At 38.3% G+C, this 23673-nt stretch overlaps 1 protein-coding gene across 1 annotated transcript in view; it reads right to left on the bottom strand.

Annotated features, from left to right (window-relative positions):
- Positions 1 to 11448: 11448 nt before the first annotated feature.
- Positions 11449 to 23673, bottom strand: part of wdr32 (WD repeat domain 32) — a 28780-nt gene continuing 16555 nt past the window's right edge. Inside the window, exons 3-7 of the mRNA XM_034033975.2 lie at positions 22758 to 22955; positions 20334 to 20536; positions 17276 to 17362; positions 16317 to 16462; positions 11449 to 13325 (exon numbers count right to left, since the gene is read on the bottom strand). Coding sequence (XP_033889866.1) covers positions 12957 to 13325; positions 16317 to 16462; positions 17276 to 17362; positions 20334 to 20536; positions 22758 to 22955 — 1003 coding nt within the window. The 3' untranslated portion in view covers positions 11449 to 12956. The remainder of the gene's footprint in view (positions 13326 to 16316; positions 16463 to 17275; positions 17363 to 20333; positions 20537 to 22757; positions 22956 to 23673) is intronic.

Below are 23673 nucleotides of genomic sequence, written 5' to 3'. Positions count from 1 at the left end.
TATTCACCTGTTTCTTATTCGCCTGTTTCTTATGTGCTTGTTCTTATTTGCCTGTTTCTTATTCACTTGTTTCTTATTTAGACTTTGATCTGCTCCAGACAATGATTGGCTTTATATTTAAGGGGTTAAATCATGCTGGGCTAAAACATTTTCTGTGTATATTTATAGAGGGTGTAAGACAGCAGGGAGGGGGTTAAATCCTCCCTGCAGAAAACATGAGCGTGGGCACATTTGTTTAGTTAATTGTTAATTGTTTAATTTTCATTTGGTAATTCTTCTGGCAGTTGGCCTTGTTATTGTAAATTTTATACCAGCTGCCAGGTATAAAAAGGAAGCAGCCAGTCTGCTCAGGGCTGCTGTGTGGAGAGCCTGCTTGTTTGTGTGTGCAGGCGTACAGATTTCCATTACACGAGAGTAGATGTTAAAACTTCATGCTGATTTGAACTCGGCTCTCGCCAAGATAAGCACCAACTAAGACGTAGCTTTACAGTAAACTAATGTGATCCATCTGTGTCTGTCCATATGCGTTTCCTTCCATATGATGATGTAGATCTCCTTCTGTCTGGTGTTGATGGCTGAAGTGTAATGCTGACTCCAGGGATCAGCTTATTTGCCTCCCTGACGCATCAGCACACACAACGGCTGTGATGCTGGCTCCGGGGGTTAAACACAGTGCGGTCTCCCCAGCGCATCAGCATGACAACCTGGATTGAGCGAAGTAGGGTACATCTCTGGGGTCTTCAAGTGGGCATCTTCCATCCTCGGTGTTTCGTCGACTAGCCCACGACACCTCAAGAGGGCTCGACGGTGATTCTGGCGTCCCAGCATCACCCCCCTCCGTCCCCCACTCCTTGATTTAGTGGGCTTGAATTGCATTTGTGCCCATTCAATGTTATTGGTTAATTTGCCCAATAACCGATTAGTGCAGGCTACTGTTGTAGTCATGGTTGTCATGTCATCCATGTATGCTCGAATTGGTGGTAGTCGCATTCCAAAATCCAAGCGCTCTCCTCCCACTACCCATTTTGATGCCCTAATGATTACTTCCATTGCCATGGTAAAAGCCAGTGGAGAAATGGTGCATCCTGCCATTATTCCAACTTCTAGGCATTGCCATGTAGTGCTGAATTCTGAAGTTGAAAAACTAAATTGCAAATCTCCAAAGTAGGCTTTCACTAAATTTGTTATTGTCACCGGTACACTGAAAAAATCAAATGCTGCCCAAAGAAGTTCATGTGGCACGGAACCATATGCATTAGCCAAATCCAGGAATGTCACATGGAGCTCCTTCCTCTCCTTTTTAGCTGATTGAATTTGTTGCCAGATCATATTGATGTGTTCTAAGCATCCTGGGAAACCTGGAATGCCCACTTTTTGTACTGAAGTGTCAATGAAGCAGTTCTTTAATAGGTACGTTGACAATCTTTGAGCAATAATGCTGAAGAAAATCTTGCCTTCTACGTTTAATAGGGAAATAGGGCGAAACTGACTAATGCTTGTAGAATCTTTTTCTTTAGGTGTAAAGACTCCACCTGCTCGGCGCCATGCTCTTGGTACAACCTGTTTTTCCCATGCCACTTTCATCAATTTCCATAGGATTCGTAGAACTCCTGAAGCACTCTTGTACACTCTGTACGGAACTCCATTAGGCCCTGGAGATGATGAAGCCCTTGCTTTTTTCACAGCTCGCTCTACTTTTTTCCACTTAGGTGCACAGTCCTCCATTTGGTATTCTGGTGGATTGATAGGTGGGATGTCTGAAGGAATTGACATAGGCTCCTGCCTTTTTGAATCTGTATGTGTTTCCTCCAAATATCTCTCCAGCTCAAACTTAGATGCTTTTAGTGTGCCATTCTTCTCACTGGTGAATAACTTCTTTACAGATTTGAATGGGTCTTTATAAAAGTTAGTTCTCGGACGTTCCTTTTTGTAGCGTTTCCGTAGGCAGTCAGCTCTGCGCAATGTTGCAAGCTTATCTTTTATGACCCTTTGTAGGAGATTGAGTCCCTCCTTCTGACTTTGTTCTGCTCTTCTCCATTGCTTCCTCAGCTGTCTCCTTTCTCTAACTAAGCATTCAATCTCCTGCTGCTGTCTAGACTTTCCAGGAATAGTTTGTACTTTTTCCTTCCTTTTTTCAACTCCAAACCCCTCACTTCCATATGCGTAGATGATGTCCCCAAATGTTTCCAGCTTCTTTTCAACTGTTCCACTTAACCTTTCCAGCGCAAAGCAGAGATCTGTGTTTACTGTGTCCCACGCAGTTTTTTCACAAGCTCTTGGCCATTTAACTCCAGGCTTGTGCCCGTTGAGGTTCTTTTCTTATGCTGGTTTGTCTGACCGGGTTCACAAGGATCATTAGGTTCATCACTAACTGTATCCATGAAAGTCCTCCTCAAGTCTATGACAGGGGTGCTGATATCCTGCGAACTGTGGTTTGCTTCCTGTCGCTGGATTTCATCCGACTGACTTGACTGACTTCATAAGAAGTACTGATCAATGCGAGGCCCTTGTCCCTTCTCCCTTCTCCCTCCAGCATTTCATTCTCCCTTGATGAATCTTCAAACCCCTGACCGTTGTCGCCTTGCTCAAGCCACAGACACAAACCTGGAGTTCCATGTCTTTGCTAACTGCAGATCTTGAACTGCAGATCAGTCTTTTGTGAAGTACTCTCCATACTCATATTCGTTTTCGTTCCTAAGTCGTTAACCGTGTTGTCCAACGTTGAGTCATCTTCCACCCCCACTCCACAGACTAGGGGAATTTTTCTCTTTAATTTCTTAGAAGCCTTGGGCGGGTGTCTCCAGCATCCTGTTAACACAGAGCTGGATACTGCCGACAAGGGTAGCTAACCCTTGCCAGCTCCAATGGGGTCTCTTTCCTCCTCTTTCCTCCTGTCAGCTGTCTCTCCAGGCTGTCACGAGGTCTTTCCCTTGTTGCCAGCTGCACTATTCACAGCATTTACTGGACGTATCCAGATCTTCATGATTTCCATTACATGAGAGTAGATGTTAAAACTTCATGCTGATTTGAACTCGGCTCTTGCCAAGATAAGCACCAACTAAGACATAGCTTTACAGTAAACTAATGTGATCCATCTGTGTCTCTGACAACCGCCTGGATTGAGCGAAGTAGGGTACATCTCTGGAGTCTTCAAGTGGGCACCTTCCTCTGTGTTTCGTCGACTAGCCCACGACACCTCAAGAGGGCTCGACGGTGATTCTGGCGTCCCAGCATCACCCCCCTCCGTCTCCCACTCAACTCAGCTCAGCTTACTTACCCATACATCAGCGTTTCTTTCTTCCTATTGTGCTTGAGATCCCTAGCCAGAATCTTTCCGTCTCAACCACAGACAGTTGCTGCTTCTCTCTGCTGCTTCAGATAAGTTCTTCACTGTGCGACGCAACTCTTGGCCACTGAATCCGACGTCTCTGAGAAACCGGGTTGTAGAGTGTGCCACAAATCCTCGGCAACCCACCTCCACTGTGTAAACATGGACTCTTCATCCTCGCTGTTCCGCTTCAGAGGCTAGTTGAGCATACCGCAGTTTCTTCCTCTCATACGCCTCATCTACAGCATCCTCCCATGGCACTGTTAACTCTACCAGGTGGACAAGGCGTGCTGATCCAGACCACAAGACAATATCTGGTCGAAGGTTAGTGGTGGCAATCTCCAGTGGAAAAATAAACCGTTGACCAACATCTGCCAGCATTTTCCAGTCTCTAGCAGCTTCCAGTTGTCCTGGGCGAGGATTGGTTTTAACACCTTTTCTTGGTGGTTACTCTTCTGGGCGGAGGAATGTTGTCTTTTGTGTGTAATGTTTTGATAGACCTGGTGGCAACTTATTGGTCATGTTACGCTTGTCTTCCAATGCCAAGGCCAAACATCGCAGCACCTGGTCATGGCGCCAAGTAAACCGTCCTTGACTAAGAGCCACCTTACATCCTATCAAAATGTGTCTTAATGTTGCAGGTGATGAACACAAAAGACATGAGGGATCCTCTCCTACCCAGAGGTTTAGGTTCTGTGGTGATGGGAGAACATCATATGTTGACCTGATGAGGAAACTGATCCTGCTCTGTTCCATTGACCATAGGTCTTGCCAGCCAATCTTGCGTTGTTCCACACAAAGGAAGGTATAGTGAAACCTGTGAGTTGTGTGAAAACTGTGTTTATTTTGTTTTGGGTTTTGTGACAGGGAAACAGCTTAGCAGTCCTGTTTTAGTTAGGTTCCCGTCGCTGTGTTAGTTAGTGCTCGAAAAAGAGCTAGGTGTTTATTTTGTGTTTTATTTGTTTGTGTATTAAAAATAGCATGTCAGCGCAATGAAAATTCATTTCTTGTGTCCTGGGTCTGTTCTTAAAGGGGCAACGAACGACAGTGAGTGACGTCCCGTTTACAAGGGGCAACTCTAAACAACTAAACAATATTCATTTCTTTTTTGCTCAGCCCAACACCGATTTCAGGGTCAAAACAACTGGCACACATGGCACATATGCCAGAAAGCATTCACATTTTGTTCCTTTTCTAAATACAGTGCCGAGAAAAAGTTTTTGAACCCCTTAAGATTTTCACATATTTCAAACCTAAAATGTTATTAGATCTTAATCTAAGTCCTAATAGAGAAAGATAACCTGATTATTATTATTATTTATTGCTCAGCAGACACCCTTATCCAGGGCAACTTACAATTGTTACAATATATCACATTATTTTTGCATACAATTACTGATCTTTATATAGGGTGGGACCTCACAAACTCACCCCTGAAGATCTACCTAATTATTTATTATTTAAACACCTGATTCTAATTATCCCCTTAATTGAGCTGATAAAACCAGGGGTTCACTTACTTCTTCACATACCCTGAATCTTAATTACTCATTGTTTGTCTAATTCATACATCATTTTGTTTCAAAAGACATGGAATTGGTTAATATAAACCCTGTTGGATATTTAAGAAAAGACGGGTTTTGATTCAAGAAGGCTATCATGGTAAAACTATGGAATTTCCATAATTATCATTGAGGTTCACAAACTTTCTCGGCACTGTATCTAAAAATAAAGATTATTATTAAACAACAAATACAGTACACCCAGCTGTAAGACATCTTATAATTTTATTTATTTTAAATACTGAGTCACACTGTCTTTATTAGGAGGCAGTACACTAAATAAGCCTTTCAATAATTAGTTAGGCACAGTTAAAGAATATCATAACAAAAATATGTTTTATGGGGCTCCCGTGTGGCGCATCCATTAAAGGCGCTCCGTGTGGAGTGCAGGATGAGTCACTATAGCCTGGAGATTGCAGGTTTGAATCCAGGCTATGTCACAGCCGATCGTGACCAGGGTTCCTAGGGGGGCAGCGCACAATTGGCCGAGTGCCGCCCAGGTAGGGAGGGCTTAGGTTAGCAGGGGAATCCACGGTTCACCACGCACCAGCAACCGCTGTGGCCGATAGGGCACCTGTGGAGCCAACAGATCTGTGTTGTTCTCCAGCAATATAGGTCAGGTGGCCTCGCTGTGGATCCACAGTGTGAAAAATAACAGATTGGCAGGAGCACATTTCGGAGTATGTGTGTTCCACCCTCCGTTTCCTGAGTTGTCAGGGGGTTGTAGCGGTGAACCGGGATACATATAATAATTGGGCATTCCAAATTGGGGAGAAAACCAGGGTAAAAAACTATTGGCAATGACTAAATTTAATTTAAAAAAAAAAAATATATATATATATATATATATATATATATATATATATATACACACAGTGCCTATAGAAAGTCTACACCCCCTTTCAAAATTTTCACCTTTTGTTGCCTTATAGCCTATTAAAATGCATTAAAATAGTTTTTTTTCATTTATCTACACATCCTACCCCACAACTTCCAAGTGAAAAAAAATATTCTAGAAATTTGTAGAAGATTAATTAAAAATAAAAACTGAAATAGCTTGGTTGGATAAGTGTCTAAACCTGAATTAGCTCAGGTGTAACCAATCGCATTCAAAATCACACACCAAGTTAAGTGGCCTCCACCTGTGTTAAATTGTAGTGATTCACATGATTTCAGGATAAATTCAGCAGTTGCTGTAGGTTCCCTCTGCTGGGTAGTGCATTTCAAAGCAAAGACTCAACCATGAGCACCAAGGCGCTTTCAGAAGAACTCCGGGACAAAGCTGTTGAAAGGCACAGATCAGGGGAAGGGTATAAAAAAAATATCAAAGGCCATGAATATCCCTTGGAGCACGGTCAAGACGATTATTAAGAAGTGGAAGGTGTATGGCACCACCAAGACCCTGCCTAGATCAGGCCGTCCCTCCAAACTGGATGACTGAGCAAGAAGGAGACTGATCAGAGAGGCTACCAAGAGGCCAATGGCAATTTTGCAAGAGCTACAGGCTTTTATGGCCAAGACTAGTCAAAGTGTGCATGTGACAACAATATCCCAAGCACTCCACAAATCTGGCCTGTACGGTAGGGTGGCAAGAAGGAAGCCATTACTGAAGAAAGCCCACCTTGAATCCCGTTTGAAGTATGCAAAAAAACACTCAGGAGATTCTGTAGTCATGTGGCAAAAAGTGTTGTTGTCTGACGAAACTAAAGTGGAACTTTTTGGCCTAAATGCAAAGTGTTATGTTTGGCGCAAACCCAACACAGCGCAGCACCCAAAGAACACCATCCCTACTGTGAAGAATGGTGGTGGCAGCATCATGTTATGGGGATGTTTCTCATCGGCAGGGACTGGGGCACTAGTCAGGATAGAAGGGAAAATGAATGGAGCAAAGTACAGAGAAGTCCTTGAGGAAAACCTGCTGCCCTCTGCAAGAAAGCTGAAACTGGGACGGAAGTTTACCTTTCAGCATGACAACAACCCAAAGCACACAGCCAAAGCTACACTGGAGTGGCTAAGGAACAAAAAGGTAAATGTCCTTGAGTGGCCCAGTCAGAGCCCTGACTTAAATCCAATCGAAAATTTGTGGCATGACTTGAAGATTGCTGTCCATCAACGCTCCCCAAGGAACTTGACAGAGCTTGAACAGTTTTGTAAAGAAGAATGGTCAAATATTGCCAAATCTAGGTGTGCAAAGTTGGTAGAGACCCATCCCAACAGACTCACAGCTGTAATTGCTGCCAAAGGGGGGTGGAGACTTATCCAATTATGATCTTTCAGTTTTGTATTTTTAATATATAACTTTTTTCCCCTTAACAGTGTGGAGTATGGTGTGTAGATAAGTGGGAAAAAAAATCCTCATTTAAATGCATGAAACTGAGACACTGACACAACAAAATGTGAAAAAAATTCAAGGGGGTGTAGACTTTCTATAGGCACTGTATATTTTTATATTATATAGATAGATAGATAGATAGATAGATATTGATATAGATACACACACACACACACACACATTTAGTGGGTGACTCAATCCACCTAATAAATGAGCATTTGATGATTTTAGTTATCCCAGTATAATGAGTGCACTTACATTGCAAGCCATAAGCAAGGAGATAAAATGAACCATGTATATCAAATGCATGGGCGTTTCTTTAAACTCATTGGTAAGGACGGTCAGCATTCCATAAATGCAATTCAAAACAATAACATCGAATTAAAAGGGAATGGGACAACTAATGTAACAGTGCTGCTAATTTGCCAAACTCTGCTGAGGTACATTATTGAATAAGTAAGAACGTCCCACATCCTTCAAGTCGACTGCCACAGAGCAAACCCCTAGCCCAGTGGTTCCCAACCTGTGACTCTTGAATTAGTGCTACAAAGTTTAAACCTTCCACGGTCAGCAATTTAGACAACTGTTACTGTGATTAATAGTACCACCACAATCATTGACAGAAAGTCATTATTGATACCTCCAAAAATACCTATACCCTATTGTGACATTATCAATTTAAGATGATATGGAAAAACCCACATATTGTGTTTAACAAATAATACATACCAAACATAGTCCTAATCAAATTTCTGTTTGAGCCCCATGAATGTAGAGTGACCCCTAACTATGGAGTGAGGACATACCCCAGAACCTAATCTTGAAACTGGAACCAGAATCCTCTAGTTCTAAGCCTTTACCACTGAGCAACACTGCTTCCCACATACATGAATGTTGCTGGTGTCAAGAGACATTTTATTCTGCTGGACTTGAGGTGAGCAACAACAATACAAGTGAAAACTATGAATACTGTATACTGGGGGGATGCTTTGTTGAGAGGTTCGATGGATACGGTGATTGCAGGCTGGTGAAAATATACTGAAGGAAGGTTCTTAAGTTGTATTTACTACCTTTACTATTGTAACTACACGCTATAAATATCTTATCAAAATAATGTTTTCCTAACCTAGCAGTTACTGTACATTACAAGGGAATGGGGCAAGGATTTACCCTGAAAAATAAAGCAACAGCAATTGTTTTTAAAACCTTCCCAGTCTTTATTTCACTCAATTACACTTTTTTTTTTTTAATTTGCACAACACATCCACCGCACAGCTGCCTTTGGAAATATTGTTCCCATCAAGCATGATCACAAATATGCTACACTTACGCAAAATCAGAAAAGTTAATATTATCAGCTTGTTTTTAGGTATGTATTTTTGCATGTCAAGTAGAACAATAGCAAAGACTTACTACTTAGTCACAAGCTAGATTATTAACTACTGTGTAGCGCGGAAATAAAATACCTGTTGGAATAGCAAACTAAACTAAACTAAACTAAACTAAAACACCAGCTGCAAACTGAAACACCACCAGGCTTGATTATTACATAAAAACTTTAAGCATATTTTTCCCTTTCCCTGATAATGAGTTTATCAGCTGGTCAGTAATCAATCTTAATACAAGTACAAACCCTAAAATAAACTTTAAGGGATTTAGGCAGGGTAAATCATATGAGCATAAAAGCTAAACTTGCTAATAGTCTAGACAGAAACCCTGCTATTGCCATAAGGCACCAATGAACCACATAACATCCCCCCAGGACAAAATACACACAGGACAAAAGTTTAAATTAGGGGTTTTAAATCGATTCCGGGTTGACTGATTAATCACATCTGTGGGTTTTGATCGATTAAAAAAATAAGAATTAAAATGCAAGAAAAATAAATCTGATTAAAACCCCTAATATAACTACAAATTCAAAAGCCATTTTTTTAAAAAAAATTCTAATAATTGTTTTGTGTCAAATGATAGTTGATCATTCTTCAGAAAAGACTCTCTACAGGACATATTGTCAAAAGTTAATTAACATAAAAATGGTGTTTTCAAGAATGTTATCTAAAACTAATACAGGCTCACAATTGGCTTGAAAAATTCATCCTTTATTTGGGATGTTGTTTTAGGTTTTTTTGTTTTTGTTTTTAAACTAACCATAACTAGAGGTGTTTCAGAAGTGGCTTAGTTTTTCTTCTGGTACAGGCCTACTTAATTACACTATGTAACACAATTTTTGTTCCTGGGTAGTAAGTGTTATTTCCTAATTGCTTATGCCTCAAAAGTATAGAAAATGGCTATTATTCCCCACAAACTTTGCTTTTGTGACCAGGACAGTGATCATTTTGAAGTTGACCTATTTCCAATGAGAAAACGGGCGAATTCGGGCGAAAACTATGTGGAGCTGGTTGAGACTCTGGTGAAGAACTACGGCACAATGGGATGTAGGATGTCCCTCAAAGTCCATATCCTTGATGCTCATCTTGATAAATTCAAGGAGAACATGGGAGCGTACTCGGAGGAGCAAGGCGAGCGCTTCCACCAGGATATACTGGACTTTGAACGCCGCTACCAAGGACAGTATAACGAGAACATGATGGGAGACTACATTTGGGGGCTGATTCGTGAAAGTGATTTACAGTATAATCGTAAATCTCGAAAAACTACTCACTTCTAAATCTTTTGTAGTCATTTTTGTATTACTTTAGTATAAATACATGTTAATTTGGATTCATATGTTGTTTTTTTCTGACTTTATCTGAACGAAGACACAAATTCACCCATTTTCTCATTGGAAATTTCATAGGTAGGTATAGGTAAATTTCAAAATAACACTGTCCTGGTCACAAAAGCAAAGTTTGTGGGGAATAATAGCCATTTTCTATACTTTTGAGGCATAAGCAATTAGGAAATAACACTTACTACCCAGGAACCAAAAAAAAATAAAAAAATTGTTACACAGTGTTATTCATTAACAAAACAGTACTCACGTTGGCGTGGCAAAATTCAGCACAACACAAACTATATCTTAAAAAGCAGCCAATGGCAATATCTCCATGGAAATAAGTTGCATGCAGAGACAGAGGTTACAGAATTAAGTACCTGTAAATAAATATGGGCACAAACTTAGGTGACACGCCTCTTAATCATTAAACAGATGTGAAGCATACAATATAAAACACTTATTAGTAATCCACTCCCAGCACATACACACACACTCTCCGAGGTAGAACTGAATTAATCTTTAAAACATTAGTCAACATAAATACAGGTTTTTTTTTGTAAGTATCTTATTTCTTCTACTCATAAAAAGAAAGCGCTATTAAATACAGTTTTGTTAAGTGCAATTAGCGGGTTGTCAAAGTTTTGATTTGGTCCCAGCCTTGGGGAGGTCTAGTGGCGAGTAAAGATGGCAGTCACATTTCTCACATTTTCTAGTTGTAATGATCCTAGTCTTACAACTGCTTACTAAAGCTCTATCTCAAAGTGCCGTTTTTATTGTATTTGTAATAAGGGTGGGGAGGTTCATAAAACCTCAGCAGATTTAATTAACATCTTTTTAGATAATTACAAACTCAAAATGAGACAGGGCAGGTTAACTGCCAATAATGGGTATAAGGGTTAGTACAACTTTCCAAAAACTGCTTCCACTTCTAACACTGCAAAACAAACAGGTATAACAGAAGTCAATATTCAATGCCCCTCCAACCACCAAGTAACCGGTCAGGATACAATGTACTTTGAATTCAGAATGGTGTTTTTGTTTTGTTTAGTGCAGAGAATTTGCAGAGAAACATGAATAAAATGATGAAAGACTAAACATATTAGTCTGACAAAATCCTCTACCAGTAGTCATGGCAACAAATCTGAAACTACAGCTCACGAACAATTTTGGGCTTTCCTCTTCAGTACACTGGAGCTGGTCCAAGTTCAGCCAAGAATTACCCTACCCTTCATCCACCCCCACTGATGGAATCGCTGGTGGTGCTGACACTTATTAGCGCCTTCTGATTTCACATTTTTGTGTTAAAATACCAAGAATATCCCTATTCCTGATGATATGACTGCTTCCTACATGAATTAATAAATGGTTTTTTTTTTGATAAAAGTTATGGGAAAGTGTATGCAAAATTAATTAATTTAAAAAGCCTGTTATTTTCTACAACTATTCACACAAACTACATTAAACACAATAATAGAAGTAGAAAAATAATATATTCAGTTTATGAATAGTATTTTGCCTTCCTTGTACATTTATTAATCTTTAACATAACTCAGCCCATTTAAAACACAAATAGGCAACACACTCATTTACGAAAACACTTCTATAACTTGTGTTAATAAGGGTTGGTCTAGGTATTCAATTGTCATTTTAATGGCTGGTTTCACAGACCCTGATTAAAACTAATCTTGGACTATCTAATGTTACAGTAGGTCACGTAGTCCAAGATTAACGCTAATCGAGGTCTGTAAAAACCAGCCGTAAGAGTCCAGAGAGGCCTCATTCAATTGCAAGTACACAAGTGAAAAAAAAAATGATATGTTGGTGTAAGATAAACATTAGTATGTTTACAGCTTAAAAATATTATTTTTAGATAACTACTTACCAGCAGTGCTTAAAAAAAATACATTGGTGTCATACTAACAGTTTAAATCAACTTCAAAGCAAGAAGCACAAAGCACAATACTTTGAGAAGAGGAATATTGTGACACTGTAAAATGAGTGCTAAGCTTCCTTATAATATATAACAGTGGGTACTGCCATTCCTATGACGGGTAAAATATGATTGTGAACCCTCCCCCATTTTATTTTCTCAGAAATAACAAATATGCTCCAAAACAGTCTTGAGAAAGCAGAACCAGTCTTTGCAGAACACTTTGTGTAGAGTCAGCAGTGGCTTCGGGATGGATTTTCAGGCTGCTGACATCTATGCAGAAGAATTGTTGACAACTTGCCGGTTTGAAAAGCTTTTATAAAAATGTGAACATGTCTGCTCTACTACTTCTGATGCTTCCACTTACTCCCTCTCATGGCTCAGATTTCTTTCAACAGACAGGAAATTATATTACATACTGTACAGAGAGTATAACAGAAGATGAGTACTTTGATAAAAATATTGGCCATTGTAGAAGTCACAACCAAAGGCCAAACGATCGATAGTCCAAAGTCTTACCACAAAGGGAATTAAGGATTGAGCTAAACTTACATACTGTGAAATGTCCTCAGCCTTTGGAGTGAGGTAAGAAACTGTATTTTACCTCAAATGTTATGATTGTTTGAACTTATGAATAAACATCTAGTGTGAACAGAACAATTCAATCATCCTCTGCATTAAATGCACCAGTGTGATTTCCTCATATCACACTTTTGCTCTCCCCTCTATATCAAGGTGCTACAATTCCCCACCCTCTCCAAAAAACAATCAATTAATCAATCACTAATAAAAAAAAAATGACAACCTTATCTTTTACAAACCAGAAGTCAGGACAAAAGCTCCTCCTGAACTTTTGGCATACATTAACTTTTGTTGCCTTTTTTGTATTAAAGTGCCGAGTCACACAAAAAGCTGCAGAAAAAAAGGAGAAGAGAGCTGTGCCTGAAATATAGCTTCAGAAAAACAAGACAGGGGACTGAATAACTTGGTTAGGAAGTAAGTGGAAAAAAAAGTTAAATCATAATAAGAGTAGTGCCAAGCATGAGAGTGAACATCTTTACAAGAGGCGTTTTGGGAGAGGGAGGCTAAAACTTTGGCTGGTAGAGGGATACACGTCCGCTAAGGCACCCGGAGGCGAGCTGGCAGTGTGTGGGAGAGAACTTGGTGGTGAGGACTACGTCACTGTGTGAGTAGATGGACCGAATCTCCTTCAGACAGCTGGATTCCTTGGGCAGACAGTCTACCAGCTCACTGCACTGGTCGTCAAAGGCCATCAGGCGGATCCCGTAGCCATAGGGAGAGCAGATAAGACGTCCGTCGGGGCTGAAGCACAGTTCCTTGATGTAACCCCGGCCCACGTTGGCCTCCTCAATGTAGTGTGTCAGCTTGAGAGAGCAGCGAGGGGAGACCGCTCGCACAGGGGCACCTTCCTGGAATTCATATACACATGTCCACTGCAACAAAGGCAAACAAGAATTTAACATCAAATGTCCCTCAAACTTTAGTTTTTTTTTTTTTAATTTAGTCATTGCCAATTATTTTTATTATTTTCTCCCAATTTGAAATGGCCAAAGACGAACACATGCTGTCCTCTAAAGCGTGTGCCGTCAGCCGACCGTTTTGACGACAGAAGAAAATGCAAAAACAAGCAACATTTATGAGCAGTCTCAACAGGGCCTGAAACAATCTGCCTCGTGAGTGAAGACATAACTTCTGAGATGTACTGGACATCTGCCCTCTTTTTAACACAAAACATTAGAAACAAAAACATCAATAACAATAACTACGCACTTGCTGTCAGAATCATACATATACTAGCTCCTCTTCTATGACAGCGCTACCGGTTAAACCATCTGACATCACTGACAGGAACTTTGCACTTTTTATTTTCTCTAGCAGCTGCCTTCTTTTTACTTCAGCAATTTAGTGCATAAATACTCTTGCTTGTTTGTCCTCCAATATCTCATAATATATAAGCACTTGGGTACATATTTTTACAATATCACAACAAAAGGAATACGCTCTTTTTTTGTGCATATCTATAGCTATTATGTACTATATATCACCTTACAGTACAATAATACAAAATAATCTTAATATTTTTTTTAATAAAGTAGCCGGCGCAAACATAGTATTAGGCGGTGGATTGCGCCGATCGCCATCTTATTTTGAAAACCCTGCACTCATTGTCACTATTTTTGCTTTGAAAATAATTGGCTATTTTTTTTAGCAGTCATTTTAAGTATTAAATTCACAAAACATTAGAAACAAAACAACAATAACTATTTCAACAATGCAAGTTGTTCAAATTAATATAGAGGGAGATGCATTTTTAAAAAAGTAAAAGAAAATCATATTTTTACATGTAGAATTTAATTAACTATATACAACACATTCAATAAATACAATGTTTTCACTGTATAACCCAAAAACTAAATGTTGTAGAGACCCCTATTATAATACAATTCATATTTCATTCAGTACAAATGAATGAATACAACTACTAGTTTATCTAACAATGACACATTTGAGTCATTATTTAGCCTTACATTTTTTGTTTTCAACACAAAAAGTCAGTAGCCTAATATTCATTCACAAGTCTGATAATTATTTTCTGCAGTTCCCCAGAAAAAATGTACAACATGGGAGCAGTGATTCAAATGCTTGCTAAACTTTATTATTTTTTGTTTCTTATAAAATAGAATGAGTGTAAATTAGAGATTGGAAAGATTCTAACAGAATGTGTGGCCATAAAGAACAAGAATACAGATGCCTGTAAGCCATACAAATACAAGCACCAATAGAAGAAAACTCTAGTTTGTTTATGTCTTCATTTGGTAGATGTGTAGAACAAATATGATTACACTTAGTTTTTTTGTTATTTTTGTATTTTTATTTTTTGCTGCTGTGCAAGTTTCCCGCAGCACTCAATCTGACAAGCTCTCTGCTATGCCCTTCACACAGAGACACTGAAAACTTACCAAGTTATTTTCTTGATCAGTTATCTAGCAAAATATCACAGCGCAAGCACTGCCTCCTTCTCTGTTTTGTTTGGTTGTCAGCAACATCACTTTCATATGCGATTTGCTAAAAACAACTTGAATGACAACATATATTAAACAATAGACCAATCGAAAGCAGAAATTGTGGTGCTTATTGTGGTGACATATTTTTTCAAGTTTCTTGTTGTTTTAGCCAACAGCTTCTGTTTATTAAAGTTACAGTGGTCCGTCACAAATTCGCACCACTGGCATTTAGAGTGTTAAGTGAACAAAAACATACCCGCCACTGTGGCGTATAAGTAAGTGAAGTTTACACGCCACAGACCAAATTAAGCCGTGTTTGGTGGGTGGGCGGGTGTTAATTTCGACCCGTTACTGTGCAACCTTTTGGGTATATAGAACCATTGGCTCGTGGCTTTAGCTCAGTAAGGTTAGTCACTAGAAATCCAACCATACTACTGTACCCTTGAGCAAGGTACTTTACCTAGATTGCTCCAGTAAAAACCCAACTGTATAAATGGGTAATTGCATGTAAAAATAATGTGTAAAAAAATAATTTAATTGTATGTAAAAATAATGTGATATCTTGTAACAATTGTAAGTCGCCCTGGATAAGGGCGTCTGCTAAGAAATAAATAATAATAATAATAATAATAATAATAATAATAATAATAATAATAATAATAATAATAATAATAATAAACTATGGTAACAAAAAATGTCAAATATTCAGTAAGAAGACTCCCTAAAATAAAAAAAATAAACAAATAAATAAAGCTATGTATAAATCAGTTAAATCCAGTTAAAAAAAAATCCTGTAATTTTTTGGTAAAATTCGGTATAAACCGGAAACACTGAACACGAAGTACTGTATCTGGTATGGCAGCCCAGCTTGAGCTTTGCTCAGGTGCCTGTAGTTCCGGGATTGACAACAAGAGGTCAGTAAAATATGAGCATTGACTTACTTAAGATTCCCTTGAGCCAGACTTCCTTTTGTTCCTGTGTACAGGAACCTCTGAACTCAGCACTAGACAGGCCAAAAGAGCCATATGAACTTGAGAACGTCACAAGAATTTCAAGTTAGATTTCGGCAGTTTTTAATGTATATGGAAAACTACAAAGCTGTATGTAATTCAATATGTTAACGTAACATTATTCAGCAAGTTTCATTCTGTAGGGTGATGCAAAACTTTTGGCCGTAGGTGCAGGGAATTAAAAATGAAATGTAATGCAGCTTATTGATTGCAGTACAAAACCTGCCATTTAGTGTCATAACAAGTTGTTGTACTTTAATCGGTTCAATATGGTAGCAACCAGCCTGCTCCTAAAGTGGCACCCAACAATTGGATTTGGATTTGGCTCCAAAGGCAAAACGTTTAGTCTGGAGCCCTGCTATGGATATTTAAACTGACATACTTGAAACAAAATAAATATGCTACCCACCTCCTGGTCATCTGTGTTGCTTGAGCAGCGTATAAGGGTGGCCAGTCCCTTAGGGTGAAGCTGCAGAGAAGTGATACAGTTGCCTCGGTCCCTCTCTCCTGGAATCTCAGGAGTCACGACTTCCAGGCTGTTTCGAGGCGACCCCCCTGAAGAACAACCGGAGTGTTGTAAGAGTCAGAGCCCTGCAGGTGCTCCACAGCACAGGTTATCAAATATGTTTGGGAGACCCCTTTTAAAAAAAAAAAATTCTAAACAGGGACACTGGACTTAAAACTGAGGAGAGGTTAAATTGCCAACAAAAGAAATACTACTGTACATTGAATGTAAATATTTAACATATAGTCTGCAAGCATCACAATGCCTGTCTCTCACCACAACAGTAATATACCACTTTGAACAATAAACATTTTTAATGTTTTACACAAGTTTTTAGAATTGTATGACGGACTTAAGAATCACTGATGTACAGAATGTTAGAAATCAATCTACACTGAGATGTTACCTGTGAGAAAGGAATTATTTCCTTCATATGAAAGTCAAAAATGTAACCTATTCTAATAACCTCCTTCTAAATTTATGGATTAGGGGGTAAGTGGCACAGCAGGCTATTTTTTTTTCCACCTCAGGAGGCCATCTTAGCCCTAGAGTGACACTTTTTAAAAAGGGACACAAGTTGTCACTTCAGGCCAGGGACTGGATAGACATGGAGAATAAACTACTCTCTCATCGCCTGACAGGGTGTTCCCACACTAGGGTTGGGTGATCACATTGGTAGGGCAGTGTAGCATAGCCTCTAGAAGTTAGCACACAATTAGCCCCTGCATGTCATATGCCTGTAGGTTTAGAACTTGATATTGCCACTAAGGGTAGATTCAAAAGCTATCCAAGTTTCTGAATATAATACAGAAATATAAAACAGAGCAAAATATATATTTTAAAAAAAGCAGCCCCTAATTTACCTTCCCTCTGTGAAGCCGGTGAGAATAGCTTGTTTGAAGCTGGACGGGAATCATTGCCACGTCTGGGAGAGCCAGAGGTTGCACTGTCTAAGGAAACAGGAAATAGTAACTTACACTTAATAAGCAACATTTGGTAGGGGGTTGGAACACAGAGTGTCTCTATATGCAGATCTTGTACTTTATATTTCTGATCCCAGTACCTCTCTACCTTTAGTTATGGATACTCTGACTAGGTTTGGTAATATCTCTGGCTACAAGATTAACCTTCAGAAAAGTTAATTGTTCCCAATTACTCAGTCTGCAAAACAGCTTTCACTTGACACATTCCCCTTCAGATTAGTTACCTGTACTTTTACAAATTTAGGGATCTGCGTTACACGCACATATATAAAAGACTTGTTAAGCAGGACCTTTCCCGTTGGACAATATTACCGCTGTCCTTGGTTGGCGGGATAAATTCAAGATTAAATGTCAAGATTAATATATTATCAAAATTCTTATATTTATTTCATTGTATTCCTATTTTTATTCCAAATTATTTCTTTAGAACAATTGATCAGACTATATCAGTATTCATTTGGAACAGAAAAGTACCAAGAATCCATAAAATATTTCTTCAGAGACCAAAACGTTTGGGAGGCCTTGCTTTACCCAATTTCCAGGTTTACTATTAATCAGCCAATATTCATAAATTTGCCTACTGGGTATGAACCGACTTTGAGAATGAAGGTCCTACGTGGGCACACCTAGAAAGAGACTCCTGTCTACCCGTTTCCCCTTTTGCGTTACTGTGTTCCCCACTCCCTTTGTCAATTTCTTGTCACAGTTCAAATCCCCTTGTTCAACAGTCCCTTCAAATTTGGTCGCAATTTAGAAATCGTTTTGGTCTGCAACATGCCTCAATATTTATGCCCATACAGTCATTGATTGACTCTGCATTTTCTTTTTGGCATAAAAATGGCATAAGGACATTTAAAGATCTATATGTTGACGGTTCATTTGTTTCCTTTGAATACATTTCCAAGAAATACAATTCAGATATTTACAAGCCCAGAGTTTTGTAAAAAGTAAATTCCCCCTCCCCATTTCCCCCTTACCAGCCGGATCACCTGTTGATTCTCTGTTGAACCTGAACCCGGACTGTAATGGCTTAATATCACAGATTTAGAATACCATCTCCTCTTTGCATTGCCTGTCACTATCTTATGGGAACAGGACCTAAACTTAGAACCTTCTGATGATGCTTGGGACTCTATCCTCTACAGAGTACGCTCCTCTTCTATGCAAGAATATTCTATAGACTGCTGCAGTTTGAAGTTTTACATCACATTCATTTATGCAAAGTCAAATTAGCGAAAATATATCCTGAACTAGACCCAATGTGCAACAGATGTAAGCAAGCTCCTGCAAATCTTTTTCACATGTACTGGTCATGTCCTGATTTGGCTTCATTTTGGACTTCGGTCTTTGAAACATTTTCCTAGCTTAGTCAAGTGCCCATCGAACCTAACCCAATTACAGCCCTCTTTTGAGTGATCCCAGAGGATGTTAATGTGCCAGACACTCTGGCCTTTGCCTCCCTGTTGGCAAGGCGGTGTGTCCGATTTAATTGGAAGATGGCTGCTCCATGATCCCACATGCAATGGATAAAAGAGGTCATGGATTTCCTGAAGCTGAAGAAAATAAAATATACCATGCGTGAATCTACTCAAAAGTTTTATACAGTATGGCAGCCCTTAATTTTGTCTAAAAGGATTCTCCCTCGACTCCCCATTTAATTTTGATTTCTATTCTCTGTCTTTCTCCTTTCCACTTTCCTTTGTTTAGACTTAATATTGCTGAGCTTATGTATGCTGTATGTCTCTTGTTACTAAGAAAATGATAAAGTATTAAAAAAAAACAAAAAAAACATTTGCATCAGCTACATAAGTGCAACACTTTAGTGCCCTACCAAAACAATAAGGAACAATATAAAAGATGATTTTAAAATGTACAAAAAAATGGTATGCCGTGTTCGGGACTCCCTCTTTATTACCTCTGTATTGTTCTACACTATCAAGCTTTTTAAAAAGATACACCTATCCACCACAAAAGCTTATAAATCCAGTGGGACATAATATCAGTGATGCTCCAACATATTCAACTGCCTATAACAGCAATGGGAATCTCTGTCAATACAAAACCACTGCCCTTTTCAAAGTAATTAGATATAAATATTTTAGTAGACCTCCAAGGTCAGCTCAGAGCATTAGCAAATCTGGTAAGTGGATGACAGCATAAAAAGGATGACCTTGTACATGTTGGCCCTGTACAAGAAATAGAAGACAAAATTGGAACTGAAAACAAATATTATTGTCCAAAATAACGATCATTGTGAATAGACATATTATACAGAGGTAATTGAAATGTTTCAAACATCCAATTCAGAAGAAAGTATCACATACAGATATCTAACAATAACCTTTAGTAAAGTTTCTTTCTGTATTTCTAATTATACCGCTTACAGTTGTACAGTATGTTAAATGAAAGTAACAAATGTACAGGCATTCAAATAAGTATGATATTCTGGAGAACAGTTCCAATGACACAGCCTACATTAACTAATTTAATTGCATTAATCTCAAGCTGGAATGGTTCACACTAATTTATTCATTTTTATAATTATTTTAAGACTTTGGCTCCACCTGCTTGTACACTAACAGAGCAAGTGGATCCAACATAGAAGAAAAAATATAATGAAGATGAATTACTTTAAAATTAGCTTAATCTGTTCTATAATACACTAACCTGTGTTATTCTTGAAGGACATCATTAAATTTCATTGTTATTTTCCCATAGAACCAATAGCCAGATTGCCTAGCCGAGTTTCAGGTTACAAAACTACACAAGAGCTGTTGACAAGCATCACATTTAAATGTTCTCTTGTCAACTATCATTTTTCAAGCGAACTCTGGGGCACGTTGTTGCTCTGTCATCAATACTTTTCTTTAGCATTGCTGTTTAATTCTCATACATCCACTTACTACATGGGATTGCTATTCCTGCGATAGTTACCAACCTGGACTTGCCGTGGTCCTCCTGGCTCTCAGAATGCGGTAGCTGCCCACCTCCAGTGACTGGGTCAGATCGAGGTCGTGGAGAATGAGCAGGTAGCCAGAAGAAGTAGAGATGAGCATTTTCGAGCAGTCAGGTGTCAACCGCATCCTCATTAGATAACGAGTGTGAAAAAACTTCTTGTGTGGGCAACCATCTTCAGTGAACCTGTTTAAAGTATGGATCAATAATATGGCTTAGAAAAAAATCCCACAGAAACCTGCAAGTACAGAGGAGCCAACAGCCGACACAACATAATTGAAAAGGTAAAAACAACATTTACATTTACCATAATAGCAGCATTTGAAAATGCTACAATAATAAAATGTTTCAGCGCTTTTGTTACACAGGTACCAACAGCTGACATTAAATGGAGTCTGTATATAGTTCTTACCACTTCAGGACCAGCTTCACATAGCCTACATACAATGCACATCTTTTTTAAATTATTACTTTTCTGTGAATGAGTATTAAAATACTTCCTAATTATACAAAAATACATTTCACAAAAATATCATTTCGGTTTACCTTATTTTTTCTGTGTGCTGTGCTTGATCGGAAACCTTGTTGGCTTACCAGTTTGTTTACATTGCCTAAAGTAGTTTTAGCTACAGGCACACAAGCTTCCTCCCTCCTTGAAGCTTTCTGGCAACTCTGTGAACTAAAAACCATCTTCCTACTAGTACCTGTAGCAGCAGGACAGTACAGGCCCTATTCATAAAGCATGTTCATCTCGTGGTGTAAAAATGTGATCTGCACTTAAATCCAGGAGTTATCTTTAGTTGCTTATTCATAAAACATGTTCATCTCTGCATGCACTGTTCTAAATTTTAGATGTGGTTAACCAAAATACAATAGAATATGATAAACAAGGGTAGTGTTTGTTTAAGTCTTGCTTAAGTTCTTTCAGTCACAAATAGGCAGAGCAAAAACAAAGTAATTATTTTATTTTTTTACATTACTACTTCAAATGTACTGTTATAAAAAATGACATGACATTTATTTTTGTAATTTAATAGCATATTAACCCTTCGTTAGCGGCAATGCCGAGCAAACGCACACATCTCAAAACCCTTTAAAATCCCTGGGATCACCTTGATTTGATAACAGTATCCTGCTTATTACTTGCTACAGTAAAATACTCAAAATATGACTGGATTATTTTTTGTGAGTTGCAAAAAAGACGTGTCTTGATTACTGTAGGCTACCACTATAGCATAGCTTCTGTATACCTGCAGATTGCTGAGAGGTGCAGGGGAGCAGGGAGAGATGTAGAAAAGGTGTAGATGGCTGTGACGACAGGCAATTTGGAGTACATTTATTGGCATTCTTTTTTATTTTTCAAGTGTTGGGAGTCTTTATACATTTCTTTCTTTTTGTTCTGAATGCAAGCTTTCTTTTTACACTGTTTTTATACATAAGGCAACTTCATATTGAAGCACAGGTATGTGTTTATAAATAGTTATTTTTTGTTTATTTACTAGATTTTGTACATGTTAAATTTCCACATTCAATTCAATATTGTTGTTGTGATTTTTGCAAGCCATTTACTATTGACATTACAATATTATTAAAATTATTATTATTATTTTTTTTTTTTAAATGGGCATTTTGCTGCTGACAAATGGTTATTTAAAAAAAAAAAACCTTGAGGGACTAAAGGGTCCTAAAAATGACCCGAATGTAAAATGTGCTGATTGTAACAGCACAGCCTTTTACATTCCAACATTGCTTTTACATTTCAGCAGTGTCAATCAAACAGACGGCATTACCCTTTACATCATTGGCTAATCCGCCAGAGTGCAGTTAACATCAATTGCACTTTATTATTATTATTATTATTATTATTATTATTATTATTATTATTATTATTATTATTATTGACTGCAAGCAAAGCAACTTGTACCTGCAAGAACATAAACAGGGCCTCTCTCATGTTTATACTCCTTGGCCTGTAAAGGTGTTTAAAATCAGTTTTTTTGAATACTTGCTAAAGTTTTGTTGAAAGCCCTTTTAGTCAGACATTTCTAAAGCTTGGTAAACACCCAATTTCAAATATGGCCTTATATTTCACGTAATCTCTGTTTTAACTCAGGGAAGCAAAGGAAAAATGTAAACAAGGGTATTTTACTGAGAACATATTACTTGAAACACCTACAAAGCAAATGTTTTCAACATAGGTTTGTGACATAAAATTGTAAAAAAAAAAATAATTTAAAACATATGGGGCACTACGACTTTCACATCTTACATTGTTATGTAAATAAAATATTAAAAGGTAAAAAGCCTTGTCCTATGTTTTACCTCCGACTAAACATTTGCTTTTACAACAGTTTTATTAGCACATGCAGCTATTTAGGTCATCACAGTCTCATTCAGTCCAGTGTACCTGTTTGTGTCCCACGTTATTACATTGCCATCAAATCCTGATGTCACTAGTAGCCTCGTGTTAGTGTCATATTCAATATTCTTTACCCAGCTGGTGTGGCCGTGTAATGTACACACTTTGGAATTCAACTTCCGTAAGTCCCATAGTGCTATGGTGGTGTCGTCAGAGCAGGTTGCAAAGAGCCTGTTATCAAGGAACCTAGAGACACAGAATCGTAGAAGCATTTTAGAACACTTGAGCTTGATAAGAAAACACACATTTGTATTCAGCTGGGTTTTTTTCTGTCAGCCACACAGTATAATCATAATCCACAATGGCAAAATATTTGAGCCTATTTACCAACAGTATGACAGTTAATGTACAAGGCTATCTTATCATAATCATTTATGTGTATACTTACATACATACTTCTAAATGTACACAAACATCATTACCAGATTTTGTTATAGAAGAGAATTATGTACTAAGGGAGCTAGCAGCACTTAAAATAAACAAATCCTCAGGGCCCAATGGAATCTGTCCAGGAGTCCTTAGGGAAACTAGAGAACAGATTTTTAAACCAATATGTTATATATTCAATAAATCTATGAATAAAGGAGCCATCCCACTGGACTGGAAAATTGGCAATGTTGTTCCTCTATTTAAAAATGGAGATACATTTGACCCTGGGAACTACAGACCTATAAGTTTAACATCAATTATTTGTAAAATCATGGGAAGTATAATAAGGACCAAAATGGAGGAATATTTATATAGTAACATTACAGGCGACAGCCAACATGGCTTTAGGAAGGGCAGATTTTGTTTAACTAATTTACAAGATTTCTTTCAGGAGGTGACTACTAGAGTGGACAAGGACAGTGCGTATGACATAATCTACTTAGATTTTCAAAAAGCATTTGACAAAGTACCTCAC

The sequence above is a fragment of the Acipenser ruthenus genome, chromosome 1 (genome assembly GCF_902713425.1).
Source record: "Acipenser ruthenus chromosome 1, fAciRut3.2 maternal haplotype, whole genome shotgun sequence".
In the NCBI taxonomy this organism is placed as follows: domain Eukaryota; kingdom Metazoa; phylum Chordata; class Actinopteri; order Acipenseriformes; family Acipenseridae; genus Acipenser; species Acipenser ruthenus.
This window is presented reverse-complemented; position numbering and strand designations above follow the sequence as displayed.